Here is a 26,096-nt window from a genome sequence, read left to right as displayed (position 1 = left end):
GTGGATTAACTATGCCTCTAGTTTTGTTTCATGAGCCATCATCTACTTCTGAAGAGGAGTTGTATGAAATCAGAAAGATCTTAATTTTCTTTCCACACAGATGATCCAACTAAGTTGGGGGTGTGAAACTCATTTTTTTAATTTTTTTGGGGGGGGAGATGTTGGTTGGTTCAGCAGTCTTGTGGCTCTAATAAGCCCTCTCAAGGGGCTGAATTCATCCCCCTGGGCTGCATGTTTGACACCCCATAGCTAAGTAATCACTTCTACCTAGGTCCTGTTTTGCTTGCAAGCAATATTTATTTGATCATACAAGTTCCTGCACTCTAATTATCCTGGGAATTCAGTTCTCATCATGCTATTTGGGATGAAGTCTTGTAGGAAGCTTTCTTCAGAGTTTCCAAGAAGAATCGTTCTTCTTCCAAAAAATCATTGTCCTGTAAAAACAGGAGGGGGTGAGGAGATGAAAACCTCATTAGTAGAGCGAAACATAGGCTTCATGGATATGTGTTAAATAGACAAAGTGTTTCTTTTCCAAGTTGATTCATACAAACGTTGTGAGTAAAACTGGACTGCAGATAAGCATGCAAAAGTTAAGAGAAGAAATTCAGCAAATTTTAGGCAACTTGAAAGACATAATCAAGACAGAGGCACACAACCCTGATGCGAGTGTAATGTTTCCAGTCTCCTAAGACCAGTAGTGCTCCATAGACTCACCTGCTTTCTTTCTGGAAGCATCTCTTTCATGAGATTTCTTCCCTCCCCACCTGTTTTGGTGTAGTGTAATATTTGCACCAGTGTTATTGCTGACCATATTTAGTTTCCAACCAGCATTTAAAACCATGGTTAGAACTGAGTTAACAAAATGGCTTGAACTAACCATTGTTATCATTAATACTTGTGCAGATGTAAGATTACACCATGAAATGACAGGAAGGGGAGAAATTCATCTGGGAGAATGGAAGGAACTGTGGGAGAGCACAGGCTAATCCCAACTTCCTAGCAAGGGCTGGAATATCATAAACATTATGTCTGCACTGGGTTCCTTATCACACTCATACTTCTGTTAGGTCTGTATGCTTCAACTCTCTAGTCTAAGTGAAACTATGTCCTGTGCTAGAAAATGGGATAGGTGGGAAGAAACACTAGCATAAGAACATCTGTGTCCTGAGACTGCAAAAAGATGACCAAAGCCGCTGGATGGCCCCACCTTCAGTGAGCATTTATCCTCAGTCCCTGTCTAACTGGGCTCATGCATGCTGCCTTGAGGGTCCTTCCCAAAGATGAGGGAGTGGACTATGATGAAAGCAGCCATACTAGAGAGATATGAGATCTCTCCGGATGTCTACCGGATCAAGTTTCGGTCAGTGGCATGGCAGAAGACTGATCGACTCTGGGCTTTTGATTTGGCCTTGCAGGTCCTCACCTATAGAGGGCTCCAGCCAGTGACTGCCAGAAAAAGGAAGGTGGCCTTAGAGGCTGCATTAGAACAGTTGCTGCAGATAGTGCGTCCCAAGCCTGGGACTGGATCACCTATAGCAAGCCTGAGACTCTAGGATGCAGCTAGGATCTTGGAGAACATATGGGTGGCCAATGTCCATGAAGGTCCCCGTGAGAGCCCCAAGCCTTAGGTAGCGCGGCAGACTCCCCGGGGGGAAGGCCATGCTTGATTCCTCCCTCAGGCAGCCTTACATGCCTCTAGTATACCTCAAGGCCAACTCTCAGTCCATAACCTTGCATCTTTTCCAGAGAGAGGGCAAAATGATCCTGCAAATGCAATTCCCAGCCAGGTGCCACAAGAACTGGGGCCCTGCTTTACTTGCAGAAAGTGTGGGAACATTTCCAAAGGGAGTGCCTGTTTATGGAGTGTGACTGGAGCTGGGAAAAGACACTACAGGCCATAAGTTCTGGAAGACCCGTCCCGACCAGGTGTGGGTAATGCTGCTGAAGCTGTCTGGATGGTCCTATCTAGCCCTGTTGGACACAGGCAGTTCCATTTCCATGGCACTGTCCCTGCTACTTCCAGATGACCTTCCAGTGGTATGTCAGGCCACTAGCATGTGAAGATGTACTGAGTAATAAGGTATGTCAGGCCACCAGCATGTACCCAGTAATAACAATCACTATACAATGGAAGAGAGAGCCATATGAGTGTAACATAGCTTATGTTATTCAACTGCCTTATCTGCTCCTCCTGGGGAGAAACACCCTCTGCCTGATGAAGATTTTGGACTGTCAAAAGAATGGGATGCTGTTACAGGGGTGTGCAATTGGTCTAGAGGAAGGGTCCTCAGACAACTCAGACAAATAAAGTGCAGAGAAAGGACCCTCTGAGAAGGTCAGCCTATTAAGATGGACTGGAGACCTAGAATGTATTCAAGCTCAGGGAACAGATCCTACCCTCAATGCCCTCCATCGGTTGGAGGTGGTGTCATAGCAAGATAGAACATTCAGAGGCTGGCTCAGCAGCCCCATATTTAGAGGGAAGGTGAGGTCTGGTTTTGGGTGGTCAAGGACAAAGGCACCCTAAGGAAGCAGGTCTTGGTGCCCTGGTCCTACCAGAAAAGGGTACTGGAATTGAGTCCCGATTACAAATAGGTGAGATATCAAGGGATAAAGAATACTGTGGCCAGGGTAGTGGAGTACTTCTTTTGGCCCTCTGTATCTAAGGACATCCATGATTTTTTTACGATGTGTCCTATGTGCCAGCAAGTGAATTCTCAAGGTCCCCAAAAGGCCCCCTTGAACCCGCTACCAAGTATCCAAACCCCCTTCAAGAGGGTTGCAATGGACTTTGTAGGACCCTTACCTCATACAGCCAGGGGTGTGCAGTGCTTACTAGTTATCATTGACTAAGCAACTCATTACCCTGAGGCGATTTTCTTCCACACCCTAGAGGTAGTGATGGTATGCTGCGCCCTGATGCATTTCTTTGTGTATTTTTGATTGCCTTGTGAGATATTCACAGATTGAGGTACATTTGTCATGGCCTCCTTCACTCAACAGCTGTGCTGTGTCCTCCATATTAGACAACTATTCACAGTGGTAGCCCATCACCAAATGGATAGATTGGTGGAGAGGCTAAACCAGACAGTGAAGGCCATGTTGTGAAAGCTGGCTTATGAAAAACCACAACAGGGGGATTTATTCATGGATCCCGTGATATTTGCTTTTCAGGAAACCCCTCAAGCTTCCCTAGGTAATGTCCCTTTTTACTTAGTTTTGGGTAGAAACCTAGAGGCCCATTGGAGCTGACAGAAGACCAAGGGGTTCCCTAGTGGAAACCCCCAGATGGACCCTTGAGGAAAACTTCAGGGAATTGGAGGACCATACCATCTGACTTACACCAATTCAAAATCATGCCTGTTGGGCCACCTGGGGCTGCCACTACATTTTAGCAGCTAGTAGACAGATCTTAGCCCAGTGTCACAACTTTGCATTAGCCTACATTGATGGTATTGTTATTTACAGTCCCAACTGGAAGTTGCATCTTTTCCATGTGTATAAGATATTGCAAGCTCTGACGAAAGCGAATCTCAGCCCCAACCCCAGTAAATGTCGAATTGGATCCCCAAAACTCCGGTATCTGGGATACATCGTAGGAGGAAGGCTCCTGAAACCAGTTCCAAAAAAAGTACAATCCACTGAATACGTGACTACACCACAGAACAAGAAAGAACTCTACTGTTTTCTTGGACTTGTCAGGTACTATGGTAAATTCATTGCCCATTTTGCTACCTGAGCTGGGCAGCTGACAGACAGTCTGAGCAAGGACCAATCTCAAGGAGTGCTTTCACTGGACACCCTCCTGTTTACGAGCTTTCCACGAGCTACGGATGACCTTGATGCGGTGCCCACTCCTTCAGAACTTCAATTTTGACAAAACCCTTCGTGATGCAGACCTCTGATACAGATTTTGGAGCCATCCTCTCCCAAACCTGGGAGGGGCAGGAACAACCTGTACTGTTCCTGAGTTGTAAATTGCAACAAGTGGAAGCATGCTATTTGATGGTTGAAAAAGAAGTGCTGGCTGTCAAATGGGCTGTAGGCAGTGCTCCAATATTATTTGATGTCCAACCCATTCACCCCGGTCACGGATCATGAACTACTTCAATGGATGAGTAGGATGAAACACCATAACAGCCGCATATTGAGGTGGTATTTTTCTCTTGTTTCCTTTTAGTTTCATGCCAATGCCGACATTTTGTCCAGAATGTTCAAAGAGGATGGTCAAGATACCATGTCAACAGGTGTGTGTGTGTGTGTCATAAGACAGCTAAAGGATCTGCTGCTCGAGATGTCTTTGTGCCATCCAGAGCCACTGGCCCTTGCATCACAGCCCTCAGGAATGGGTGGGAACCCCTGTACCACCTGGAGACATCAGCCCTCACCCTGCAACCCACAGGAATGGCCAGGAAGCCCCTGTGCTGCCTGGAACCACCTTCCTATGCTCTGCAGCTCTTGGGCACAGCTGGAGGGCCCCTGAACCACCCGGAGCTACTTCTACATACTCTGTGGTTCCTGGGAGCAGTGTCCCACCGCATTTCCCCAGTTCTCTGTCCCAGGGACCCCAGGGGCACTTACAGAGCAGAGGGGAGAAGGAGGCAGGCAGGCTGGGGGCGGGGGGGCAAGTGGGAGAAGTGGTCGAAGGCCTTGGAGTCTTTTGAGACAAAAAGGGAAGGTCCTGGGGGAAGTCTAAGAAGTGGTGGAGCCCAGGCAGAAGGGACAGCTCAGGCAGCCCATAAAACCAAGGAACAGTGGGCTCAGCCCCAGTCCAGAAGTCCTGGTTGGAGGGGTGGAAGCCCGGGAGCAGGACCCCAGCTTTAAGAAAAAGGGAGGGGAGGCCAAGGAGGAAGCTGTTGGCTGGTGGTTCATGCAGCATTGGGGAACTTGCCACACTATGTGGGAGAGGCAGTCAGTGAGTCCCCCTCCCTCACTTCTGAGACCTCAGGATCTACTGGAGAACTAGAGACTCCAGTCCCTGGAATCTGGAGATTCTAGACAGGAGTCCCTGCCAGCAGGGGGCACCACAATGTGTAATGTCAACAGGTATGACATAAAGGTGAAACTGTTTCGGAAATGCTCCAAGCCAAATAAATTTCAGCCCTCTAAGCAGTGGTGGGATTCAAATAATTTAACAACTGGTTGTTTACAAGCACCATTTTAACAACCGGTTCTGCCGAAGTGGTTCGAACCTGCTGAATCCCACCACTAAGCTATCTCCTTCTCAGGAGAAATGAAAATCAGTCTCACCCTATCAGCTGTAAGCTTATGCAGCACCAGTTTGGCATAGAGGTCTACAGGTCCTGTTACTGGAAGATCCTGGGAGGCTCCAAAGTTGCCTAGGTCAACTTTCGGTAAGTCAGTAGCAGGAACTGGCAAATCTGGAAAGTAAAGAAAGTTACAGATGGTTGAAACCGTATGGGGTGCTTAGCTGAAAGTTCACTTTGTAATAGCAACACATAGACTCTTTAGGGTCCCAATATCACTGTTAGGGCAGACCCCTCCCCCGCAATTCAACATCATATTATTCTACAGCTGAGAACTCTTAAGGACAAAGGGGCCATACAGACATGCATTTCTAGAATGCTGCTTCTGTTTCAATCTTGCCATTGGTTACTTCAAAGCCAATATGATACATTGGGGTTTGAGTGGAAGAGTAGGACTGGAGGGTCCCAGCTTCAAACCCCCATTTAGCCATTACATTCACAGAGTGAAATGCCTCCAAGGAGGTGTGAACTCATTTTGTCTTATTTAAAAAGGGATGTTCTGCAACACTCTGAACGCGCCTCTTGTGCACAGATTTGGTTTCGGGCAGAAGCATCTTGAGGTTATGACATTTGCCCAAGTAGGTAGTGAGTGGCAAGCCACTGTCTCCAGACTCCATCTGAAAACTAAAGCTGCTGACACACCAATGTCTTTGCAGGAAAATGAAATAAACACCTTGTAACCTTTACTCTGATTCCTTCAATCAAACACACCCATGAAGGGATAATGAAAGGCTATGAGCCACTTACATTGCACATTGGATATTATTTTGGCCTGAGTGCCTGGCAATGGCATCTGGGGTGTAGTTTGGAATAGCAGTGGGTTGCTCGAAAGACTGTCCCGCAGTTGTTCAAGCTGCCTCCTTTGGTGTGACAAACTTAGGCGCTCCTGATACAATCCAAGGGAAAGAAGAAAGATAAAGTGTTCATGCAGCACTTTCCTCTGTTTCATATGAAGTTTACTTGTTTATACACAGACCCAGTTTTTAAACAGGTGATACCTGTGTCCATCAGCACATTCAGATACATCAAGGGCCAGCTGTAAGCCCTCACTGGAGCAGCTGCAAGTTGGGCAGAAGTGAACAATAGGAGTCCATGCATGCCTCTCCGTCTCTGTTGACTTCAGTGCTACTCCTTCCCCCTTCACCTCCATTACACTTCAACAGAAGTGCTGGGGAAGTCCCCTTCTTCCCCCTTTCCCAACCAAGGCACGCCTTAGCTCCAGAACAGCTTGTGACTCTTAACAATTTTTTAAGCTTGTACGAGACAGAACTTTGGGCAGCAAAACTGCCACGTGCTTCTCAAAGTTTATATATAGGTAGAAAAAATTAAACAAGTAGTAATTGATTCATGTGTGCCCCACTCCACTCTGATGTAGGCATATCTCAACATTTATAGTGCAGTCCTAATCCAAATAACATCCTTTCAGATCAATTTAAGTGAATGGTTTTACAAGAAGAAGAGTCTCCTGCTGGAGACTCAAAGGGGCTTACAAATTCCTTTCCCTTCCCTCCTCACAACAAACACCCTGTGAGGTAGGTGGGGCTGAGAGAGTTCAGAAGAACTGTGACTAGCCCAAGGTCACCCAGCTGGTGTGTGTTGGAGTGCACAGACTACTCTGACTTCCCCAGATAAGCCTCCACAGCTCAGGCGGCAGAGCAGGGATTCAAGCTCGGTTCCTCCAGATTAGAGTACAACTGCTCTTAACCACTATGCCACTGCTGCTCCCTTACACCCTTACACAAGGGTGTAATTTAACTTAGAACTGACTGCACTATTAGAGAACTGTTTAGTCTGTGGTAAGAAGAATGGAGTCAACTGCTTTTTACATGCCTTTCTTAGGTTTAAGAATGTTGTTGTTCACCATGAGCCCATGGAATGTGGTAGCTACTGATTTTATGCTCAGCCCCTCCAGAGTCTATGGCTGATGGGGACAAATAGCTTAAAAGCTTCAGGGGAATCACCTGGTGCAGATGTTCTTCTTGCTGCCTCAGCTGTTCCATCTGCCGCTGCACAGCCAGTAGCCTAGTCTGATGCTCTGACTCCACCTTCCTCGCCTCCAGGAGGGCTTGTTCTCCCTCCTCATACCTCTGCGAGGATAACTGCGGAGCAAAAAGAGAGAGATGTAGGTGAAACGTCAGGAGAGAATGCTGCTAGAACACGGCACCCCAAAAAGAGAGAGAATCAGATGATCTGCAGCAGAGCACAGCAGCACTTTGCCCGGAAACGTTGCCTTCTCTAGATTCAACTATGGAGCATGTGACTGGTACTCCAGAAGGAAGTGCTTTGAGCGTGTGCAGTGCCCATCCCTTGCTGCTGAGTAAATTGCAGATAGCTCTCAATCATCCAGGATGGGAGTAAGGGATGATAAACTGCTGGGGGGTGGGCGGGTCAGTTTTGAGGAAAATATGAGTCCTAAAAACTAAGCAGACACAGAACAAATGAGGGACAAGATAGGAAGTGGAATGACACAGAAAACGGTTGGAAAGTCCTCTTATCTTCTAGGATCTTTCTCCTGGTTACCAGTCTCCACAGTTAATTCAGCAAATTATTATATGGGGCTCATATTTTTCATATCCTACTTGCTCTGTCTTATCATGTGTCTTGGTTTTTCCTTCTGAAGTGATACACGCTGCTCATTGTAAGCAGTTGTGTAGGTGTTTGGACTATTCACATCTTAGCATGGGCTTTCTAGTATTTGGTATTGCTGTTGTATGCCCGATACTATTGTAACTGTGGGTTTATTACTCCTGCCAACAAAACTCTGATTCCACCATACTCAAAGTCTCATTACTTCTTCCAAGCTTGTATAAGGAGCCGCATCACTTGGTACAAGATCACTGATTACTGCTAGTGTTGGTCTTTGCCCAGACTGGGCATATTCTTTTAGGGCAGCTACAAAACAAAATTGACTCCTCTTTGGAGTGAGATGCAACAGTGGGCCCATCCATACAGGCCCATGTCTAAGGCACATGTGTTTTAATTGTATATAATCTGGATATCAAATGTTATCCTTCCTCAATATTGCTTTCCCCATCCCCTTTTGTTCTGAGACCCTTTTGTTCTTTTACCCCACAAAATGCTTTAATTATTTTGATTTCTTGCTCACACATCTACTATGTCATCCTTTGAATAACCTCATCCCTTGTCTTAATCTTATGTTTACCCACCTATTTTTCTGAGCTTCACATTCTTTTCATTCACTATCTTTTAAAAGAACAGACTGGGAAAGTTTTCTTCATTGAATCCTTGTTTGCTCTCTCTCTCTCTCTCTCGCTCAAGAATGCCCACAACACATAAGATATTCAAGTGAATCTGAAGAACTGGGCCAAGTATATTCAACACCTTTATCTCAATAAAAGTCTTAATTAACACTGGAGTGGTATAATCTTAATTCCACCTTCAAATGGTCAAGGAAAGTAACTCATGGGAGCAGGTATTACTATTTCCTGAAAACTGGCAGCTCACTTCACTCCTTTTAAAAATGATGTGTGAAGCAAGTCTTAGAATACTCCTGAATCTAGGGAGTTAGTCACTCCTTTGTGGTAATAGATCTGGCTCTAGACGAAAGATCTTCTGAACTCAAGCTATACTTTGGTTCCCATATGAAAGATGCCTTTATTTTCCTCCCCTGCCACCCTACCTATCATTAACAGAAACACTGCAGGCAGGGGAACCAGTGGGGTGTACTGGTTAAGAGCAGGTGGATTCTAACCTGGAGAACCAGGTTTGATTCTCCACTCCTCCACCTGAGCGGCAGAGGCTTATCTGGTGAACCAGCTGTGTTTCTGCACTCCTACATTCCTGCTTCAGCTAGTCACAGCTCTTTGAAACTCTTTCAGCCTCACCTACCTCACAAGGTATCTGTTGTGAGGAGAGGGAAAAGAGCTTGTAAGCCACCTTGAGTCTCCTTACAGGAGAGAAAGGTGGGATATACATCCTAACTTTTCTTCTTCTTCTTCAAAGTGTATCTTTCTTACCTTACTCATACTGTCAATTTCATCTGCCCTCTGTTTGATATGCAAAGCTGCTGCATTTACTTTTTCCTTTTCCAATCTCAGCTGCTGCTTCTCTTGCTCGAGAATCTCCCGTTCTCTAGCAAGCTGCTCCTCCTTGGATCTCAGCTCACTGGCTTTAATTTTCAGGTCCGCTTGTTCCTAGAAAAGGAACAGTCATCACATAGATTTGCTTTGCTTGGAAAAACATAGAAGGCAGGTCCCAATATTGAACTTTGTAGCCAGGGTTCAGTCAGGGTTCTGATTATGGCTCTCCTGGGAAAGATCCTCCAGAAAACCTTGTTCTCTTATTCAAAAATCCCTTTATTTTTTTACATCATATTTCAGGGCTGAGCATTAGCCCTGCAAGGAAATTCCAGAATTACACTCTGCTGAGTTTGTATTAAGTCCTATTTACCTTTGCAAGGCTCATGATAGCACCTTCTCTCTGGGTGTCAATCTGAAGAGCTCGGTCAACCTCCCGCTCAGTGCGCTCCTTGCTTAGCCTCTGTTGGGTGTGGAACTCTGACCATTCCACAGCAAGTCTGTGACGCTCCGCAGCACATTTCTGCATAACTGACTTCTGCTCCTCTAGCAACGCATTCTGCAAGCAGGACACATAGGAAGGGGGAAAGAGAGAAGGTATGGAGCTTAATGGCACTGAAGTGCAAGCAAAACAGACACAGGTCCTCAGAAAAACCATTTACTCAAGACACTGTTTCAGCCACATTCTTCAAAATTCAATGGACTTTTTAGTCAGCTGCACTGGGAGAAAAAAACACAACTTACATTTTTCTTAGGAATGTGTGCCTCTTGTAAATCCCACTTTGCTGCCAGAAAACGATCTCAGTTGAGGTCGAACCACTTGGGTTTTAAGGTAACAAGATTTCCCTCAGGCCTTTCTCACAATCTTATCGGGTGAATGCCATCAGAAGCACACCAAGTCATTTCTTCTCAGTTTACGCATGCAGCTGTTCTTGGCACTTCATGCCACATATGTTTACGCTTATAACTCTCTGCTGAGCATTCTTCTAATCCAGGCAAGTGCCCAAATATTGCCTGGTACTGATACTTTGGCACTTAAGGCAGAAAATCTAAATAGTATACCCCAAAATGATAAAAAACATAATTTGTTGCGCTTTAGTAGAACCCACACGATCTGCCACCAGAAGAAGATTCTCTCACTCTGCCTCACCTAGCATAGAAGTCTGGCAATGGCCCTGCTTCCTGCCTACTACTTTCCAGACATGGCAACCAGTCTGCTGGGGGTGCTTCCTATGGGGATGCAGAAACCTTCCTCATCTACGTTTCCACATGCCTGAGCAATGAGAGGCTACCTGTTAGGACAAACGATGAGAATCCAAACAATATTGGCTTGAAAAGAAGTGTGGGAATTCAGCTAGTGTCATGGGGTGGTGGTAGAGCATGGAAGTGCAAGAGTCCAGCTAGAGGGAGATCTTATTTTTTTGCATAGACTGTTGCATACTTACAGCTGAGTCAGTGAAAAGAATTCTCATTCTTATAACGTTTTGACAATACTGTAATGCTCAAACAACACAGGCATCTCTAACCTTTGCCCTCTCTAGCTCTTCCCTTTCCATGGCCAGCTGCTGAGTCAAGACTCTCCTCTGTTCTTCTAGCGAGTGCTGTAAAGCTGCCACTTTAGACTGCTCTGCTGTCGCTCTCCAGCGTTCCTAGGGTGAAGAGAAGTAGGTAACAGAAGGTTTCTCTTACTGATAAGAGGAAGAAAGAACATCTTAATGGACAGGCATTCTTCAAATGTAAGTCACTTCAACCGTAAGTGGGTTATAGACATGTTGTACTTGCTTGCTGTAATACTCATTAGGAAAGAAGTGTATGCAAACAAACAGAACAAAGAAAAATGAAACAAACCCCCACAGTTCTCTTTTTCTCCTGTTTATTAAATAATTCAGAAATGGATGAATCCTACTCTAACTCTCTTTTATAAAAATGTGAAGAGTGCCAGACCAGGATCAGCTAAAATCCCACTCTGCCTTGAAAGCACACTGTGTGGCTATGAATGAATCACTTTCTCTTAGCCCAGTGGTTCTCAACCTGTGGGTCGGGACCCCTTTGGGGGTCGAACAACTCTTTCACAGGGGTCACCTAAGACACTCTGCATCAGTGTTCTCCATCTGTAAAATGGATAAATGTTAGGGTTGGGGGTCACCACAACATGAGGGACTGTATTAAAGGGTCTTGGCATTAGGAAGGTTGAGAACGACTGTTTTCATGATTTTAGGATTGGTTTTAGGAGGACAGAATGGAGGAGATGAGAATGTTGATTTAAATCATTTTAGATCCCCACAGGGGAGAAAAGCCGGGCATAGACAGAGGTATACTGGGGGAGAAATGGTGCCTGGGGCAATACCTGCTCAGCGGGCAGAGGAGTGTGGCAGCGGTCACAGGCAGCCTGGCAGGGTCAGGTCTGGTGGGGTTGGGCCAAGAGGCACCCAGCAGGCCTGGCCCTCCTTCAGCTGGTGGAGGAGGGCGGTGGTGGTCCTGGGCAGCCTGGTGGGGCTGGGCCTGGCAGTGCTGGGCCGAGGGGTCCCCGGTAGGCCCGTGGCAGACTCCCAGCCCAGCTAGTCCTTCAGCTGGCAGAGGAGGGCGGTGGTAGTCCTGAGCAGCCTGGAGGGCCAGGCCAAGGAGTGCCAAGCGGGCCCGCGGCAGGTTCCTGGCCTGGGTGGGGCACCTCTCCGCAGAAGGGGTGTGGGGTCGATTTTGCGCTCCCCACGTGATCTAATGGGCGGCGCCCGGGGTCAGTTGACCTTCCATGTCCCTCTGGCAGATACATGGCTTCTGGGTATAGACATTATGTAATTGGGTATAGACATTAAAATAAATAAATGAAAATCTATTTTGCAAAACAATTAGAATGATAAAAAGATTCTCTTCACTTTTCAATGCCATATTTAGGAGAGGCACTCCATCATAGCTGTCTGCTAACACAGGCCGTTTGTTCTTTATCCTTAATTTAAGCCTTGAATTCCAGCTTTTACACTCCCACTGAGCACAAACACCTGGCCTGAAGCAGTTCTGTTCTAGCATCAACTCACCTGCTCAAGGAGGCGCGTTTGCTCATTCAGCCTGGCCTCCATTTTAGAGATGACCTCTTGCAGCCGGTTTCGCTCCTCTTCCATGTCTCTTTGTTGACGGGCCAAACGATCTTGCAGCACTTTGGCATGGGTGGGGGAAGAGCAACGATCAATCACTTGCATCCGCCAATGATATACAAGCTAATCATTATCTCCAAGTGAAGGCCCTACCTGGGTTATCTCCAATGATTTCAGGAATTTCGGTCAATATACTCAGGCTGATGAATGGAAATATTACATTAAGCTGTCTCCTGCACACTTGGTTTGTCCTTGTAAGACACAACCAAAACTGCAGAAATCTAGGACTCCCTGGGCAAGCAAGGAATGGGGGGAAAGGTCAAAAAACGGGATTGGGAAGCAAGGAATGGGGAAAGGTAAAAAACAAGATTGGGAAGCAAGGAATGGGGAAAGGTCAAAAAACGGACTTGGCAAGCAATGAATGGGGGAAAGGGCAAAAACGGGCCGGGCAAGCAAGGAATGGGGGAAAGCGCAAAAAACAGGCTGGGCAAGCAAGGAATGGGGAAAGGGCAAAAAACGGGTTGGGCAAGGAAGGAATGAGGGAAAGGGCAAAAAAGCCAAGGTTTAGACACCCAAAGGGGGAGATGGGGAAAGGGCAAAAAAACAGGATGAACAAAGGGAATAGGAATGGGGAAAGGTAAAAAAACGGGTTGAGCAAGGAAGGTATTGGGGGAAAGGGCAAAAAACGGGTTGAGCAAGGAAGGTATTGGGGGAAAGGGCAAAAAACGGGTTGGGCAAGGAAGGAATGGGCAAGGTCAAAAAATGGGTTGGGCAAGGAAGGAATGGGGGGAAAGGGCAAAAAACAGGTTGGGCAAGGAAGGAAAGGGGAAAGGTAAAAAAACAGGCCGGGCAAGGAAGGTATTGGGGGAAAGGTCAAAAATGGGCTTAGGAAGCAAGGAATGGGGGGAAAGGGCACAAAACAGACTGGGCAAGCAAGGAATGTGGAGAAAGGGCAAAATATATTCTGGCCAAGCAAGGAATGGGGAAAGAGCAAAAAACAGGCCGGGTATGCGAGGAATGGGGAAAGGGCAAAAATGGGCTGGGAAAGCAAGGAATGGGGAAAGGGCCAAAAATGGGCAGGGTATGCGAGGAATGGGGAAAGGGCAAAAATGGGCTGGGTAAGGAAGGAATGGGGAAAGGGCAAAATACGTTCCGGCCAAGAAAGGAATGGGGAAAGGGCAAAAAACGGGCCGGGCACAGAAGGAATGGGGGGGGGGGGGAAGGGCAAAAAACAGGCTGAGCAAGCAAGGAATGGCAAAAGAGCAAAAATGGGCTGGGTAAGGAAAGAATGGTGAAAGAGCAAAAAACCGGCTGGGCAACCAAGGAATGGAGAAAGGGCAAAAAACGGGCCGGGTATGCGAAAAATGGGGAAAGCGCAAAAATGGGCCGTGCAAGCAAGGAATGGGGGGAAAGGGCAAAAAAATGGGCTGGGTAAGGAAGGAATGGGGAAAGGGCAAAAAACGGGCAGGGCACAGAAGGAATGGGTGGAAAGGGCAAAAAATGGGCCGTGCAAGCAAGGAATGGGGAAAGGGCAAAAAACGAGCTGGGCACAGAAGGAATGGGGGGAAAGGGCAAGAAATGGGCCGTGCAAGCAAGGAATGGGGAAAGGGCAAAAAACAGGCAGGGCACAGAAGGAATGGGGGGAAAGGGCAAAAAAAGAGCTGGGCAAGCAAGGAATGGGGGGAAGGACAAAAAATGGGCTGGGAAAGCAAGAAAACAGCAAAAAACGGGCTGGGCAAGCAAGGAATGTGTCAAAAGGGCAAAAAACGGGCTGGCCAAGCAAGGAATGTGGGGAAAGGGAAAAATACGTTCCAGCCAAGAAAAGAATGGGGAAAGGGCAAAAAAAACAGGCCAGGCAAGCAAGGTAGATTCTAATCTGGAATAAGAAGATAAGAGTTTGGATTTATATCCCCCCTTTCTCTCCTGTAAGGGGCTTACAATCTCCTTTCCCTTCCCCTCCCGCCACACAACAAACTCTCTGTGAGGTGGGTGGGACTGAGAGAACTCCAAAGAACTCTCTCTATCTCCTATGCTTTCTTTTATAAACATCTACCATGTCTCCCCTCAGACAGCTCTTGTCTAAACTGAAAAATCCCAGACTTTTTATTCTTTCTTCATAGGGAAGGTGCTCCAACCCTGTAATCATTTTGGTTGCCCCATTTTCCACATCTGCAATGTCCTTTTCTAGATGTGGTGGCCAAAACTTCACACAGGAGAGTTGCTCAGTGCCAAAAACTCCAGGATTTTGTGAAGAGAGAAGACAGAAAGCCCAGGGTGCATGACTAGCTACCCAAGGCTTCTCTCCTGACCACAACACATCCGGAGAGCTCAACCCACCATAAGGCATTGCTTGGCAAGGTCCAGCGGTGCATTCCTGCAGATGCCAGGCACCCACTCCTATAAATAACCTCAGTTCATCTCTGGCTGTTGTGGTATCAACAGCTCCCCTAGCGCTCGCTATTGCCAGCCCTCAACTACTTGAGCAGCCATCAGGACCCATGGATGTGGCACTCTCTGAAGAACACTGGATATCCCCCACTCCCCTGCTAGCTTTCTACCTTAATAACTGGTTTGTTTATTCAGGTATTTTAGGACTGAAATGCTTTTAAACAACAAAGCAGAATGTGCCTGCTTAGGGTCACTTTGGAGGGGCTTCTCTGCCACCCTCATCAAAGGAGGCTAGTAAGATGTGCCTACAGAAAGTGGTGCTGGTTGGATTAGGCTTTTTGCCTCAGGTAGTGGAAAGACTAGAGTAAGCCCAGTCTAGTGACCACCCTTGCTTATTACTTCAAAACTGGGCCCAAACTAAGAGGCAAATGCTTTAAAACACAAGAAAGAGCTAACGGAAATGGTACGGAGGCTTCAAGAGTCAGAAGGACTGTACCCTTGTGTTGTTGCTCTCTTTGGCGAACACCAATCTCAAGCCCTTCTGAGGTGGTATGGTGAGTGGCCTCCACTTTGTTGGAGAGGTCATTCAAATTGCTAGAGAATTGCTCCATCTGCTCAATGATGCCATTCAAAGACCTGTAAAAATCAAAGAGTGTACCAGATTGCTGAATTAAGATACATTCATCTGCATTCACTGCAGTTAAGGACAGGGACATTTCAAACTTTACTGACCCAGTTGTTGCACTGAAATGTAACTTGTTACAAAGACCTCATTTTTGTCAAGTTGAGCTTCTTTCAACAGTTGCGAGGACTGGTTTGCAAGCAGTATTGCAAGCCATTTTGCATCTGTCAGTTTATTGAGGAACTTTCCCAGGCCTACTGATTGGCTCACCAGTTTCAACTGGGTAAAGAGGGGAGGGGGAACTTGCTCTTCGATTCCCTACAGATGGCTCAATGATTGGTTGGAGAAGGTCACGAGGTTTATGGCCCACATTTTAATAAAATTGTGTTCTATGCTACTAGGACACATCCCATCCCACTTCTCTTTGCCTTAAACAGTTTTGCTGCTTGCCTTAGTCTTAATGTGTTTTAAAGAGCTAAGATCTATGCTGTTAATAACTTATCCAGTAAGTGTATCTAGAGAGCTAGTTTACTTTCTGCGTTCTTGAACCTACCAATTAAACTATATTTACAAAAAGCTTTCATTTTTTTCAAAAAAGCTTTATTCTTTCTTTCTTTCTTTCTTTCTTTCTTTCTTTCTTTCTTTCTTTCTTTCTTTCTTTCTTTCTTTCTTTCTTTCTTTCTTTCTTTTTCTTTCTTTCTTTCTTATTTTTCATATTTTTATTTCGTTTAATTCCCTACATGGCTTAAGGTGGTCCTTGAGGGTGTGTTGCTGTGAGTCTACTGGACCAAATCCAGGTTAAACTTGGCCATATTATCACAGAGAAGCTTGCTCCAAAGTCTCATGTTGGGGGCAGGGGAACCAATCTTTCAGACCAAGGCCAGGTCAACCTTGATAGCATCTGTGCAATGGCAGCATTTGGCATGGTGGCTGGATAGCTGCTTATCAAGATATATGATGACTGTGCCCCTGGTAGCCACGGGATGTCTCTCTTAAAAGCATCTGTTTCCTATATGTGCTGTTTTGGCAACTATACAGTTGACATTACTCCTCCTTTAGCAATTCACCACTAGGATACCTTCCTTTTTATTTTTTGGTGCTGGTTTTTAAATCTGGAAGGTGTGCGCCTGTGGGATTAAAGCTGCCTTCTGAACAATAATGCATTTTCAATCCACTTTCAACGCACTTCACCTGGATTTTACTGTGCAGAATAGCAAAATCTACTTGCAAACAATTCTGAAAGTGAATTGAAAGTGCATTATTCTGCATGTGCTGAAAAGGCCTAAGAAAGCTTTGGCCTATTTCATTTCACATTCCTAAACTTGGACATGTGCTTTTCCAAACTAAGAAGCTCTATGGAAGAAAAATTGACCACTTGGTAAGCAAAGCACTGTTAGCCTATTAAGTGCAGGTCAGTCTAGGAATTCAAAACTGAAACTGATAAATACAGTTGAAATGTTCAAGTGAGCTAATTTCTTCAGTTCAGATGCATAATCTGCTGACTTGCTTACAAAAAGAGCATGAGTCAGAAAAATTTTAAGTCACTAGAATGTTAGCATTTGGTTATTTAGGGTGTAAGCTGGACACTTAGCCATCCAAGCCTCCAAATGTGAGTTTAGAGCGTTCATCCCTTACTGGCCCAGGTTATGCAAGTAGCATTTTTGACCAATACTGCCATTTGCAATCTTTAGGCCAGAGTCTCAAAACCTTCCTTTTTTTTGCTAAGGACTTTCATATGCACAGGGAGCAAGCTCTAACCTCTACCTGGTTAGTTTGAAGAAATATCTTCCTTCTTTCTTTTTTTTTTTGCTTAGTAATTTTTACTTCATACATATTTTTCTATTATTTTTATAGTAAATACTATATATATGGTAAGGTTCTCTACATGATAACTTCTTGGAATTTAAAATTATTATTTATGCAGATGATCTTTTACTACTTATTTTGGGACCTCAGACTTCCATTCCTGTATTAATGAATTTGATTAATACCTTTGGATTAATACCTTGTCTGAATATTCAATTAATTGGACAAAAATCTGAGTTCATGACCCTGGGGTTCCTCACCACCTTGAATTTCTTTAAAGAGGATGCATCTTCCATTGATTAAAAGATGACTTGGTTTCCCTGTTCTTAGCTGCAACAACAAAACCTTTATTAGGCATTAAGTAGAGTAAATACAAAAGAGAAATATAAAAGGAGTTTAAAATCAGGTACAGAATGAACAAGAGGTAGAGATTGGTATCATTTAAGGTGATGAGTCATGCATCTTAAGCACTTGCAATAAAAAGATGGCAATGCTTTCAATGTCATGATGACCATAGTCCAGCAATTGTATCAACTTTAAATTATAGAGGTTCTTTGGCTTGGAATCAGACTCAAGGGTGGGAATGGTGCGTCTTCAAATTATTTATTGGGGGCAAGTAAAAAGGATATGCACAAGAGTTTCAGGCGTGTTCAAACAATAGGGACAATGTCTTCCATGAGTTGAAATGTTCTGTAATCAGCCATAGAACAAAGCAGTAGGTAGTGTATTATATCTGACCCTTGTTATTATCCACCTATGTTTGGCTTCTGTCAAAAAAGACAAGTATTTAGTCATCTAATTTGGGCTGAATGCCAAGACTGACAGGAGAACAAGTCTTCCTGGCTTGACATACAAGAAATTGTTGTTCTTGATCAAAAAGCCTCCTTTTGATAGCACTTAAGATCTCATTCGGGGGAAGCATAAGGATGGCCGCTAGAGATAGGCCAAGTAAAGATAATTTAGTTATTACAAGCAACCACCACTCCGAAGATTGTAGATCTGGCAATGCTATTTGAATTAGACTGTTGGATTCCGTGTTAAAACACAGTCTAATCCAAAACTTAAATGTAAGCATCCAGACCCTGGTTTCTAGAAGATGTTGTCCAAATTCCAGGCACAGTTCTGCATATGGTACACAGTAGGGAACTCCAAAGATCTTATAGAGGAAGACAGACTGTAATCTCTGGACTGATCAGTTCCAAGCACTGATCCAGAGGGGGGCCCCATACAGAAGTTGATGTAACACTTTAGCGTTGAAGACCTTAAGGGCCACTGCGATGTATTCATGACCCTTGGGGAAAAAAACCCTGAATAACAGAGAGAGTAATACAGCAGTTTACTGCTATTACATCTCTATGTTTGGCCCACTTGGCGTTGGAATGAAAATTAACCCTCAGATATTTAAAATGGTTGACTTGTTCAACTATGGCACAATTAAAGCGCCATCTGGTGGGTTCGAACAGATTAGTGGCCACCATGATCTTAGACTTTGCCGGGTTTAAATGATTATTAAGGCAATAGTCATTGCATTTATTAAGGAGACATTTCAGGCCCACTTTGAATCTAGATAGTAAGAATTTGTATACAAATTCTGCATACAAAATAATTCGTCGGGAGAATGAGAATTGACTTCTTTAAGAGTAGATGCCAGATCATTTAAGAATAGATTGAACAACAATAGACGTGAGTCAATAGGAGCTGTATGCCGGAAAAGTATAGTAAATAACGAAATCTAAGGATGAATGGAGGGAAGTCACCTCCTATATATATATGTTCTTAATTTTTTTCTTTTTAATATATATTTTTCTTTTCTTCTTCTTTTTAATATCTACCTTTTTTTGGTTTATTTGTTTGATTCACTTTTTCTCCCTTTTTTGTCTCCCCAAGTCCTTGCTATATGATAGAGGAATTCAGAAAATAGATTTCCTTTGTTTAGACTAGAATATAGTATTTGTCCTCTATTCTACTGTGTTTTTTTCCTTTTATTATACTAAATGTATATGCAAAGTATAAAATGTATTATACACACTTTGTAAAGGCAGAAAACAAAGCGTACAATATTTGTTTATAAATAGTTGATGATTAAATATGGTATGCAGAGTCTCAGAAATGTATGGCATAAGAGTTAGGTTGCCCTGTTTTGCCAAAGCAATAGGATATGGCCTTAAAGCTTATATCTGCTCTCTCCATAGATCTTAAGTTGCGCCTTATAGCCTCATCTGAAGGGGAGAGCCCAAATTCACTTTTGAGAGCAGCACGTGGCTGTCCCAGCAGATTTGCCCTCCCCAGGGACCTGCTGCAGTGGAGAGGTGATGTTACTGATGTACAGCCATTTCGCCCTTCCCTGATGCTGGGATGAGGTGCTGGATGCAGCACCAGTGTCCCAGTGCCCCTGCTGCTGTCAGCGTAGTGGGGGCAGGCCAGGGGAAGAGCAAACAGGTGCTGTAAATCTATTAAGTCCAATGGGGACTTCTTGGCAGTGGGGAGGCTTTTTTGTTTTGCAAGCCTCCCCGCTGCTGAAAGCCCCTACGGGAGCAGTGGTATAGCTGTGGTGTTGCAGTCAGCCACCTGGCCTCTTGGATGGGGCTGTTATGCAGCTAAAAATTATGTTTAAGGTATACTGGACACCACAATGACAGTGTCTAATTGTTGATGTTGTAATTCACCAGGTGTATCCCTTAAACATATGCTTTGGGTATGTCCAGTCATTTGGTTTTTCTGGGAAGACGTTATGATTCATATCAATTTTGTATTAGATAGTTCAATTACTTTGGAGGTTCTCTGTGTACTTCTAAAAATATCCCTGTCTCTTGCTAACCTATGGTCAATAAAAATGGACTGTCCATGCTCTCACTTCAGCTAAAAGACTCATATTACAACTGTGCAAAGATAAAAGATCACTTCTGTTAAATTAATGCACTGAGGATCTTGGAACTCTATCAGTATTTGAATACATAGCATAAAGACAGCAACTGCACATGGACTTTTAGATATTTGAAAACCATTTATAGAAACCTATGTGTAGATATGCCACCACTGTTATGTTTTTGTCTTCATTTAAATCTTTTTAAAAAGTTTTTCTTTTCTTTTTTTCTCATTAAAAAGGCTCCAACCTCCATTTGTACCCCCTCGTCCTTCTCTTCTTGCTGCATCGTAAACTATAGCTTTTCAGCAACTGGTCTTTTTCACCCAGGCAGAAGCAACACAGACCAACGGACCACCCCAATTTCTAGCTCTGACTCCTAATCCTGATTTGGGATCTGGCCAATCTGGGCAAAAACAGTTACCTGGTGTAAGAGGTGGCAGTGGTCACAGCATCGATCTCCTGATCCTTCAGTCGTTTTAACCGCTGTAGTTGTTCCTCGTGGTCCTTGTGCATCTGCAGGATGGACACCCTGTGGGTCCAAGGAAAAAAACAATGAAACCACCCATAGATGGGCGTTCTGCAGAGGGTCTCTCTTTGGAGAGACCCTGCTGTATGAACACACCTATTGTATGTTCATACAGCAGGGTTTCTCCAAAGAGTTTGCTCCCACATTAATTCATTTAGATACTGAGTGGAGAAAGTATGCAAGAATGTCAAGGCACGTAGAACTGTGCACGTCTGACCAATACCACTATTACCAACAGAGAGAAATCCTACTCAGAAGTCTCACTGATGTTTTGCAAAAAAACATCAGAAGTTCATCTGATGTTTTGCAAAAAAAAAAAAAGCTGTTTATTGCTATGGGTCAGCGAGGTTTTGAAGAAATCAAATTAAAGTATTTAGCAGAAGAAACAAACAGCTGTGGTTTGATGTGCGCTCTGTAAAAGCCCCATCAAGCCAAAGGCCAACTGCTGCTCCTAGCAGTGGCGTAGTGGTTAAGAGCAGGTGCACTCTAATCTGGAGGAACTGGGTTTGATTCCCCGCTCTGCTGCTTGAGCTGTGGAGGTTTATCTGGGGAATTCAGATTAGCCTGGGCACTCCCACACACGCCAGCTTGGTGACCTTGGGCTAGTCACAGCTTTTCGGAGCTCTCTCAGCCCCACCTACCTTACAGGGGGGTTGTTGTGAGGGGGGAAGGGAAAGGAGATTATAAGCCCCTTTGAGTCTCCTACAGGAGAGAAAGGGGGGATATAAATCCAACTCTTCTTACCGCTGAAGCTCCTGGAGCCTGTCAATCTCCTTGACCTTTTCCTGCTCCATCTCTGTGATCCTGCGCTGGTGTTGGGCCAAGAGCTCTGATTTGGCTTGCTCTGCGCTCTGACACTGGGAAAGACATTGCTCTGCTAGTTCCTGGTTCTCTTGCCTTAAGCGCTCCTCCCGCTGGCGGTACGAGTCCTCAACCACCTTTACACGGTTCCTGTCCCAGAAAAAAAAATTCCCAAACATGTTTGGATGGCAAAAGAGGATGCAGGAGCCTCTTGTCTAAGTAGAATTATTCAATCATTGCAGACCTCCAAGTAAAAGGACTACTTTAGGGTTTTGGTTTCTGGTTTGGAGGTTATGATGTTTTTACTATTGTTATTCTTACAGTACCATCCTAAGAACAGTTTTCTGGGTGTAAGTAGCACTGGACAGACTTCAGCAGGATTCTGCATAGACCTGCTTAGGTTTGGTCTCTTATTATATGCTGAATGAGATCCTCTTTTCCAGTTTTGAAGTTAAATGTCACTAGTATGCTGATGACACCCGTTTCTGCATTTTACCAAAACAGCCAGAAGAAGCTGCCTTTAACCATTACCTGGTTGTTGCAGTCAAGTAAATGATGGTGTGAACTAAAATTAATCCAAATGAGAGAAAGATTTCAGATGAAAGAATAAAGAGATTTCTGTGCAATAGCCCTCATGATAGCCCAAAAGTACAGAAGCAAAAAAGAGTAAGAATCTGTGGAGCTTCCAGTACTCAGGAGTTAGCAGCACACTTCCAATGGATGTAACAGCTTAGGAATGGGAAGAAGAAAGTGCTCCAGGTGCAATTCATTAATTTTAATTGGTTTTATGATATTTTAACTGGTTTAATGTTATTGAATTTATTATGTATTGTACACTGCCCAGAGCCCTTCTGGGGTGGCCAGTACAGGAATTGAATGAATAAATAAATATGTCTACAAATAAATTTCCCATGATTCATTTTTTACATGGATTCTAGAGGAAGGTATGCTGTGAGGAATCCATGCAACTGCATAACCAATACCTGTGAGCATTCTCAATGAGTTCCAAGTCATCTTGGTAACGCTGCTGCAGACTTTCCAGCAGCAGCTTCTGTTGATTCTTCTCTAGCTCCAGCCGACGTACCTTACAGCAGGAAAATCATTAAGAGATGTTGAAGAAATTACCAGCCTTCTGAAAACTACAAGACTGAGTCATTTTGCAAAGCTGATTCCTCCTAAGAGATTAGGGCAGAGTACATGAGCTCCCACCTTTTTCTCTCACAACAACCTTGAGAGGTAGATTAGGGCAAAAGACAGTGACGGGGCCAAGGTGACCCGAGAGCTTTCTGCTTAAGTGAAGTTTTGACTCCAAGTCTCAGCAGTCTATTCATGACGACACACTCGTCTTTTAAAGCCCAGGTAGTCCACATCTATAAATGTTCACCATCCTAACCACTTGTGGTCATACAAAGAAGAAGAGTTGGATTGATATCCCCCCCCTTTCTCTCCTGTAGGGAGACTCAAAGGAGCTTACAATCCCCTTTCCCCCCCCCCCCCCCCCCGCAACAAACACCCGGGCTGAGAGAGCTCCAAAGAACTGTGACTAGCCCAAGGTCACCCAGCTGGCATGTGTTGGAGTGCACAAGCTAATCTGATTCACCCGATAAGCCTCCACAGCTCAAGTGGCAGAGCAGGGAATCAAACCCGATTCTCCAGATTAGAATGCACTTGCTCTTAACCACTACACCATGCTGGCACAAGGCTTCCACATAAAGAAAGTTAAATGGAGCTGCTTTGTCCTCAGCATGATCATCTGGTGAACTTACCTGGCCTTCCAATTCCACAAGGCGAGTCTGGGCACTCAAGAGTTCTGACTGGTAGCTTGCAACACTCTCCTGAAACTGTGCCTGCATACTGGCCATTTTTTTCTCATTCTCACCGCTTGTGGTTGAACTCAGCACAAGGGGTTCTGAGTGCAGAAGCTGGGAAAGGACAGCAGAGCAGGGAATGGAGATATAAACAAAAGCCATTTTAGCAAGTGATGCTATGAATACTCTCCTACCACACACTGTTCATGCTGTATAGAAAGCAGAGAAGCCCCATTTTAGAAAACAGTTGAATCTTCTTTCCTGGAAATCTTTATGAAGAAAACAGCCAAGTGCTTCCCATGCAGGGTATTATATTAGGTAACAGCAGTTCCTATCATGCTCAGATTTAAAGAGAAACTCTTCTTAATGCTACATGATTCTATTTATTATTATTTTCATGATTAGTCCACCTTTCTCGCTGATAGCCAAGGTACAAGTAAAACTTTCAGTGAGTAAGCAGATTACAAAATATGATATTGGACAATCAGTGTGCAGATTACATGATATGATAACATTTGAATTCAACAGCAAAGGTAATGCATATAAGACAAAATAATGCAATTGGGCTGGGAATGCAGAATGGGGGAAAACAACCAATGCAAGCATATCTGTTTAAGGCAATGAGACAATCAGAGCAAGAAAACTTTATACCTAGTAAATCAGCTTCTCAGCTGAACTACTATACTGAAGCTTTGGTCCGTTCACAAGATATCCCTTCTGAACAATCCTGTTTTGTACATAGTGTAAAATGATAGAAATCTGAGACCTTCCTAACAGCTTCCTAACAGACCTTCCACAGTGTAGGAGCTGCCATGGAGAATGAACGTGATTCAGTGATTGCTGGTAACTGTTTTCAGGGTGGCATTTAAGAAAGCTTTGCTATCACAGCAGAACATAGCAGAAAAGGCAGTGCTGCAGGTCCATTGCCTTTAGGGGCTTTGTAGGTGATAGCTAATACCTTGAATTGAACCTGGTCACACAGCACAGTAACTGATTGGTAACCAATGGAGTATCTGCAGAAAGGGAGCAATGTGCAGATTCCACTTGGTGCCTAACAGTAGCCAGGCAGTGGCATCTTGTGCCAACTGTAGTTTCCGAGTTGTCTTAAACAGCAGGCCCACAGAATGCATTATAGTAATCTAGCCTGAGGTACCCATAGCTTGAATCCACGTGATCAGCAGAGACAAGGCATGGGGTCATCTTCTGAGGTAAATGGAGCTGGTTCAATGCTTTTTTAAAATTTTGCAGCTGCATTAGAAGGTTCGCACTACTTTGGCAGAACCAGTTGTTAAAATAGTGCTTGTAAACAACCAGTTAAATTATTTGAATCCCACCACTGGAACCGGTTGTTAAATTATTTGAATCCCACCACTGGAGGAGAGCGAGGGAGGTTTTTTTTTTGGGGGGTGGGGGGGTGGGTAAGACTAGGTGGGCTGGCTGCAGGTGGAGAGAAGAGGTCCAAAGCAAAGTTGCGCCCACTGGCAAACCTGTCCTGCTCTGGCTGTGAAGCAAAATTAAAATTGTGCTATAGGTGGAATACAAGGATCTTACGAGAATCAGGGAACATTGTGCCTTCAGGTGCTCAGGTGTAGGAGATTTTTTTGCCCTCTTGATCCAACCCCTTCATCCTTGGACTGAATGTGGTTGTTCCTAAATTTAAACCCTGATGGATCTGCAAGCTTTTGGGATTGTGGTTCCCTTCAAACCCAGGCGTAATGGAAACAGAGGACAAAACAAGAATTTGAAACAAATCAGGCAAATATACCTTCTGGGTTTATTAATTTATCCCTTCCATTTATTTCCCTCCAATAAAAATATTTTCCTGTACCTACCTGAGTGAGTGTTGGAACCTGAAGGCCTTCTTGAACTCCTTGCAGAGAGGCTGCAGGTGCTGAAATCCAATAAATATGAAAAAAAAATCAGCTGTCGCAGTGTGTTTAGATACCTTCCTATTGTAGAGATACATGGGAGTGTTCTAGCATAGTTTCCCAAGGTAAGAGAAGATTCATGTCATAGCTGTTGAGAAAGACAGTCTTCTCAATACCAATCCCTAGTCCAATGGTTCTCAACCTTCCTAATACCGCAATCCTTTAAAACAGTTCCTCATGTTGGGGTGACCCCCATCCATAAAATTGGTATGTATAAAATATTTAAAAGACTGTTTTCCGATGGTCTTAGGCAACCCCTGTGAAAGGGTACTTCGACCCCCAAAGGAGTCGCAACCCACAGGTTGAGAACCGCTGCCCTAGCCTATGATCCAGAAGGAGCTCTGCCTGGCATTCTTCTTACTATTCTTTTGGCACCAGCAAAAACAAACATGTTCTCCCATTATTTTGGTATTTCATGAGTTATGATATAACAAACTACAAATACAATACCTTTAATGGCATATAAAAAGTGGTAAAATGCAAATTATGTTAAAACCAATTGACTAAAATTTACACAAAGGTTTCACCCTTGATCCAAGTGCCTTTGTTAAAAACCTGGCAACTGATTCAGTAGTGTTGGGATGATGGTCACTAAGCAAGTATGAAACTATTTCCTTGTCTGATCTCACTGAAAATAAAAGGGATATATTTATTAATTCTAAAAATAAAATCCACAGAATTTAGATTCATAGAATTTGCTTTATCTGTTGGTTTTTTGGTTTTGTTTTTATTCCTGCCTCCTTGTTCAGTTTCAGATTTCTTCTTGTACATTTAAGGGCTTTTATTGTAAAATGCCTTGAATACATATTTTGTAGAAAGGCAGTATAGAAGTATTTTCAATGCAAAAAAATTAGAACACGTTTTTATTTAGAGGCTTTTTTTATTGCTGAGACTCAAGGCAGATTACAGAATTTTAAAAACCCACAATATTGTATAAGACATTCAATGAACAATGCAA

General features: G+C 44.1%; 1 protein-coding gene across 3 annotated transcripts in view; it reads right to left on the bottom strand.

Annotated features, from left to right (window-relative positions):
* Positions 1-277: 277 nt before the first annotated feature.
* FBF1 (Fas binding factor 1) overlaps positions 278-26,096 on the bottom strand; it is a 42,599-nt gene continuing 16,780 nt past the window's right edge. For all 3 annotated transcript variants that reach the window (XM_048491106.1, XM_048491105.1, XM_048491107.1), the window contains 14 exons: positions 25,043-25,101; positions 23,169-23,324; positions 22,386-22,486; positions 21,346-21,552; positions 20,497-20,604; positions 15,278-15,417; positions 12,337-12,455; positions 10,831-10,953; positions 9,678-9,863; positions 9,245-9,421; positions 7,229-7,366; positions 6,015-6,153; positions 5,251-5,381; positions 278-434 (listed from right to left, as the gene is read on the bottom strand). In XM_048491106.1, the coding sequence (XP_048347063.1) occupies positions 351-434; positions 5,251-5,381; positions 6,015-6,153; positions 7,229-7,366; positions 9,245-9,421; positions 9,678-9,863; positions 10,831-10,953; positions 12,337-12,455; positions 15,278-15,417; positions 20,497-20,604; positions 21,346-21,552; positions 22,386-22,486; positions 23,169-23,324; positions 25,043-25,101 (1,868 nt within the window). In that variant the 3' untranslated portion in view covers positions 278-350. The remainder of the gene's footprint in view (positions 435-5,250; positions 5,382-6,014; positions 6,154-7,228; positions 7,367-9,244; positions 9,422-9,677; positions 9,864-10,830; positions 10,954-12,336; positions 12,456-15,277; positions 15,418-20,496; positions 20,605-21,345; positions 21,553-22,385; positions 22,487-23,168; positions 23,325-25,042; positions 25,102-26,096) is intronic.

Source organism: Sphaerodactylus townsendi, linkage group LG03, assembly GCF_021028975.2.
Source record: "Sphaerodactylus townsendi isolate TG3544 linkage group LG03, MPM_Stown_v2.3, whole genome shotgun sequence".
NCBI classification, from domain to species: domain Eukaryota; kingdom Metazoa; phylum Chordata; class Lepidosauria; order Squamata; family Sphaerodactylidae; genus Sphaerodactylus; species Sphaerodactylus townsendi.
This window is presented reverse-complemented; position numbering and strand designations above follow the sequence as displayed.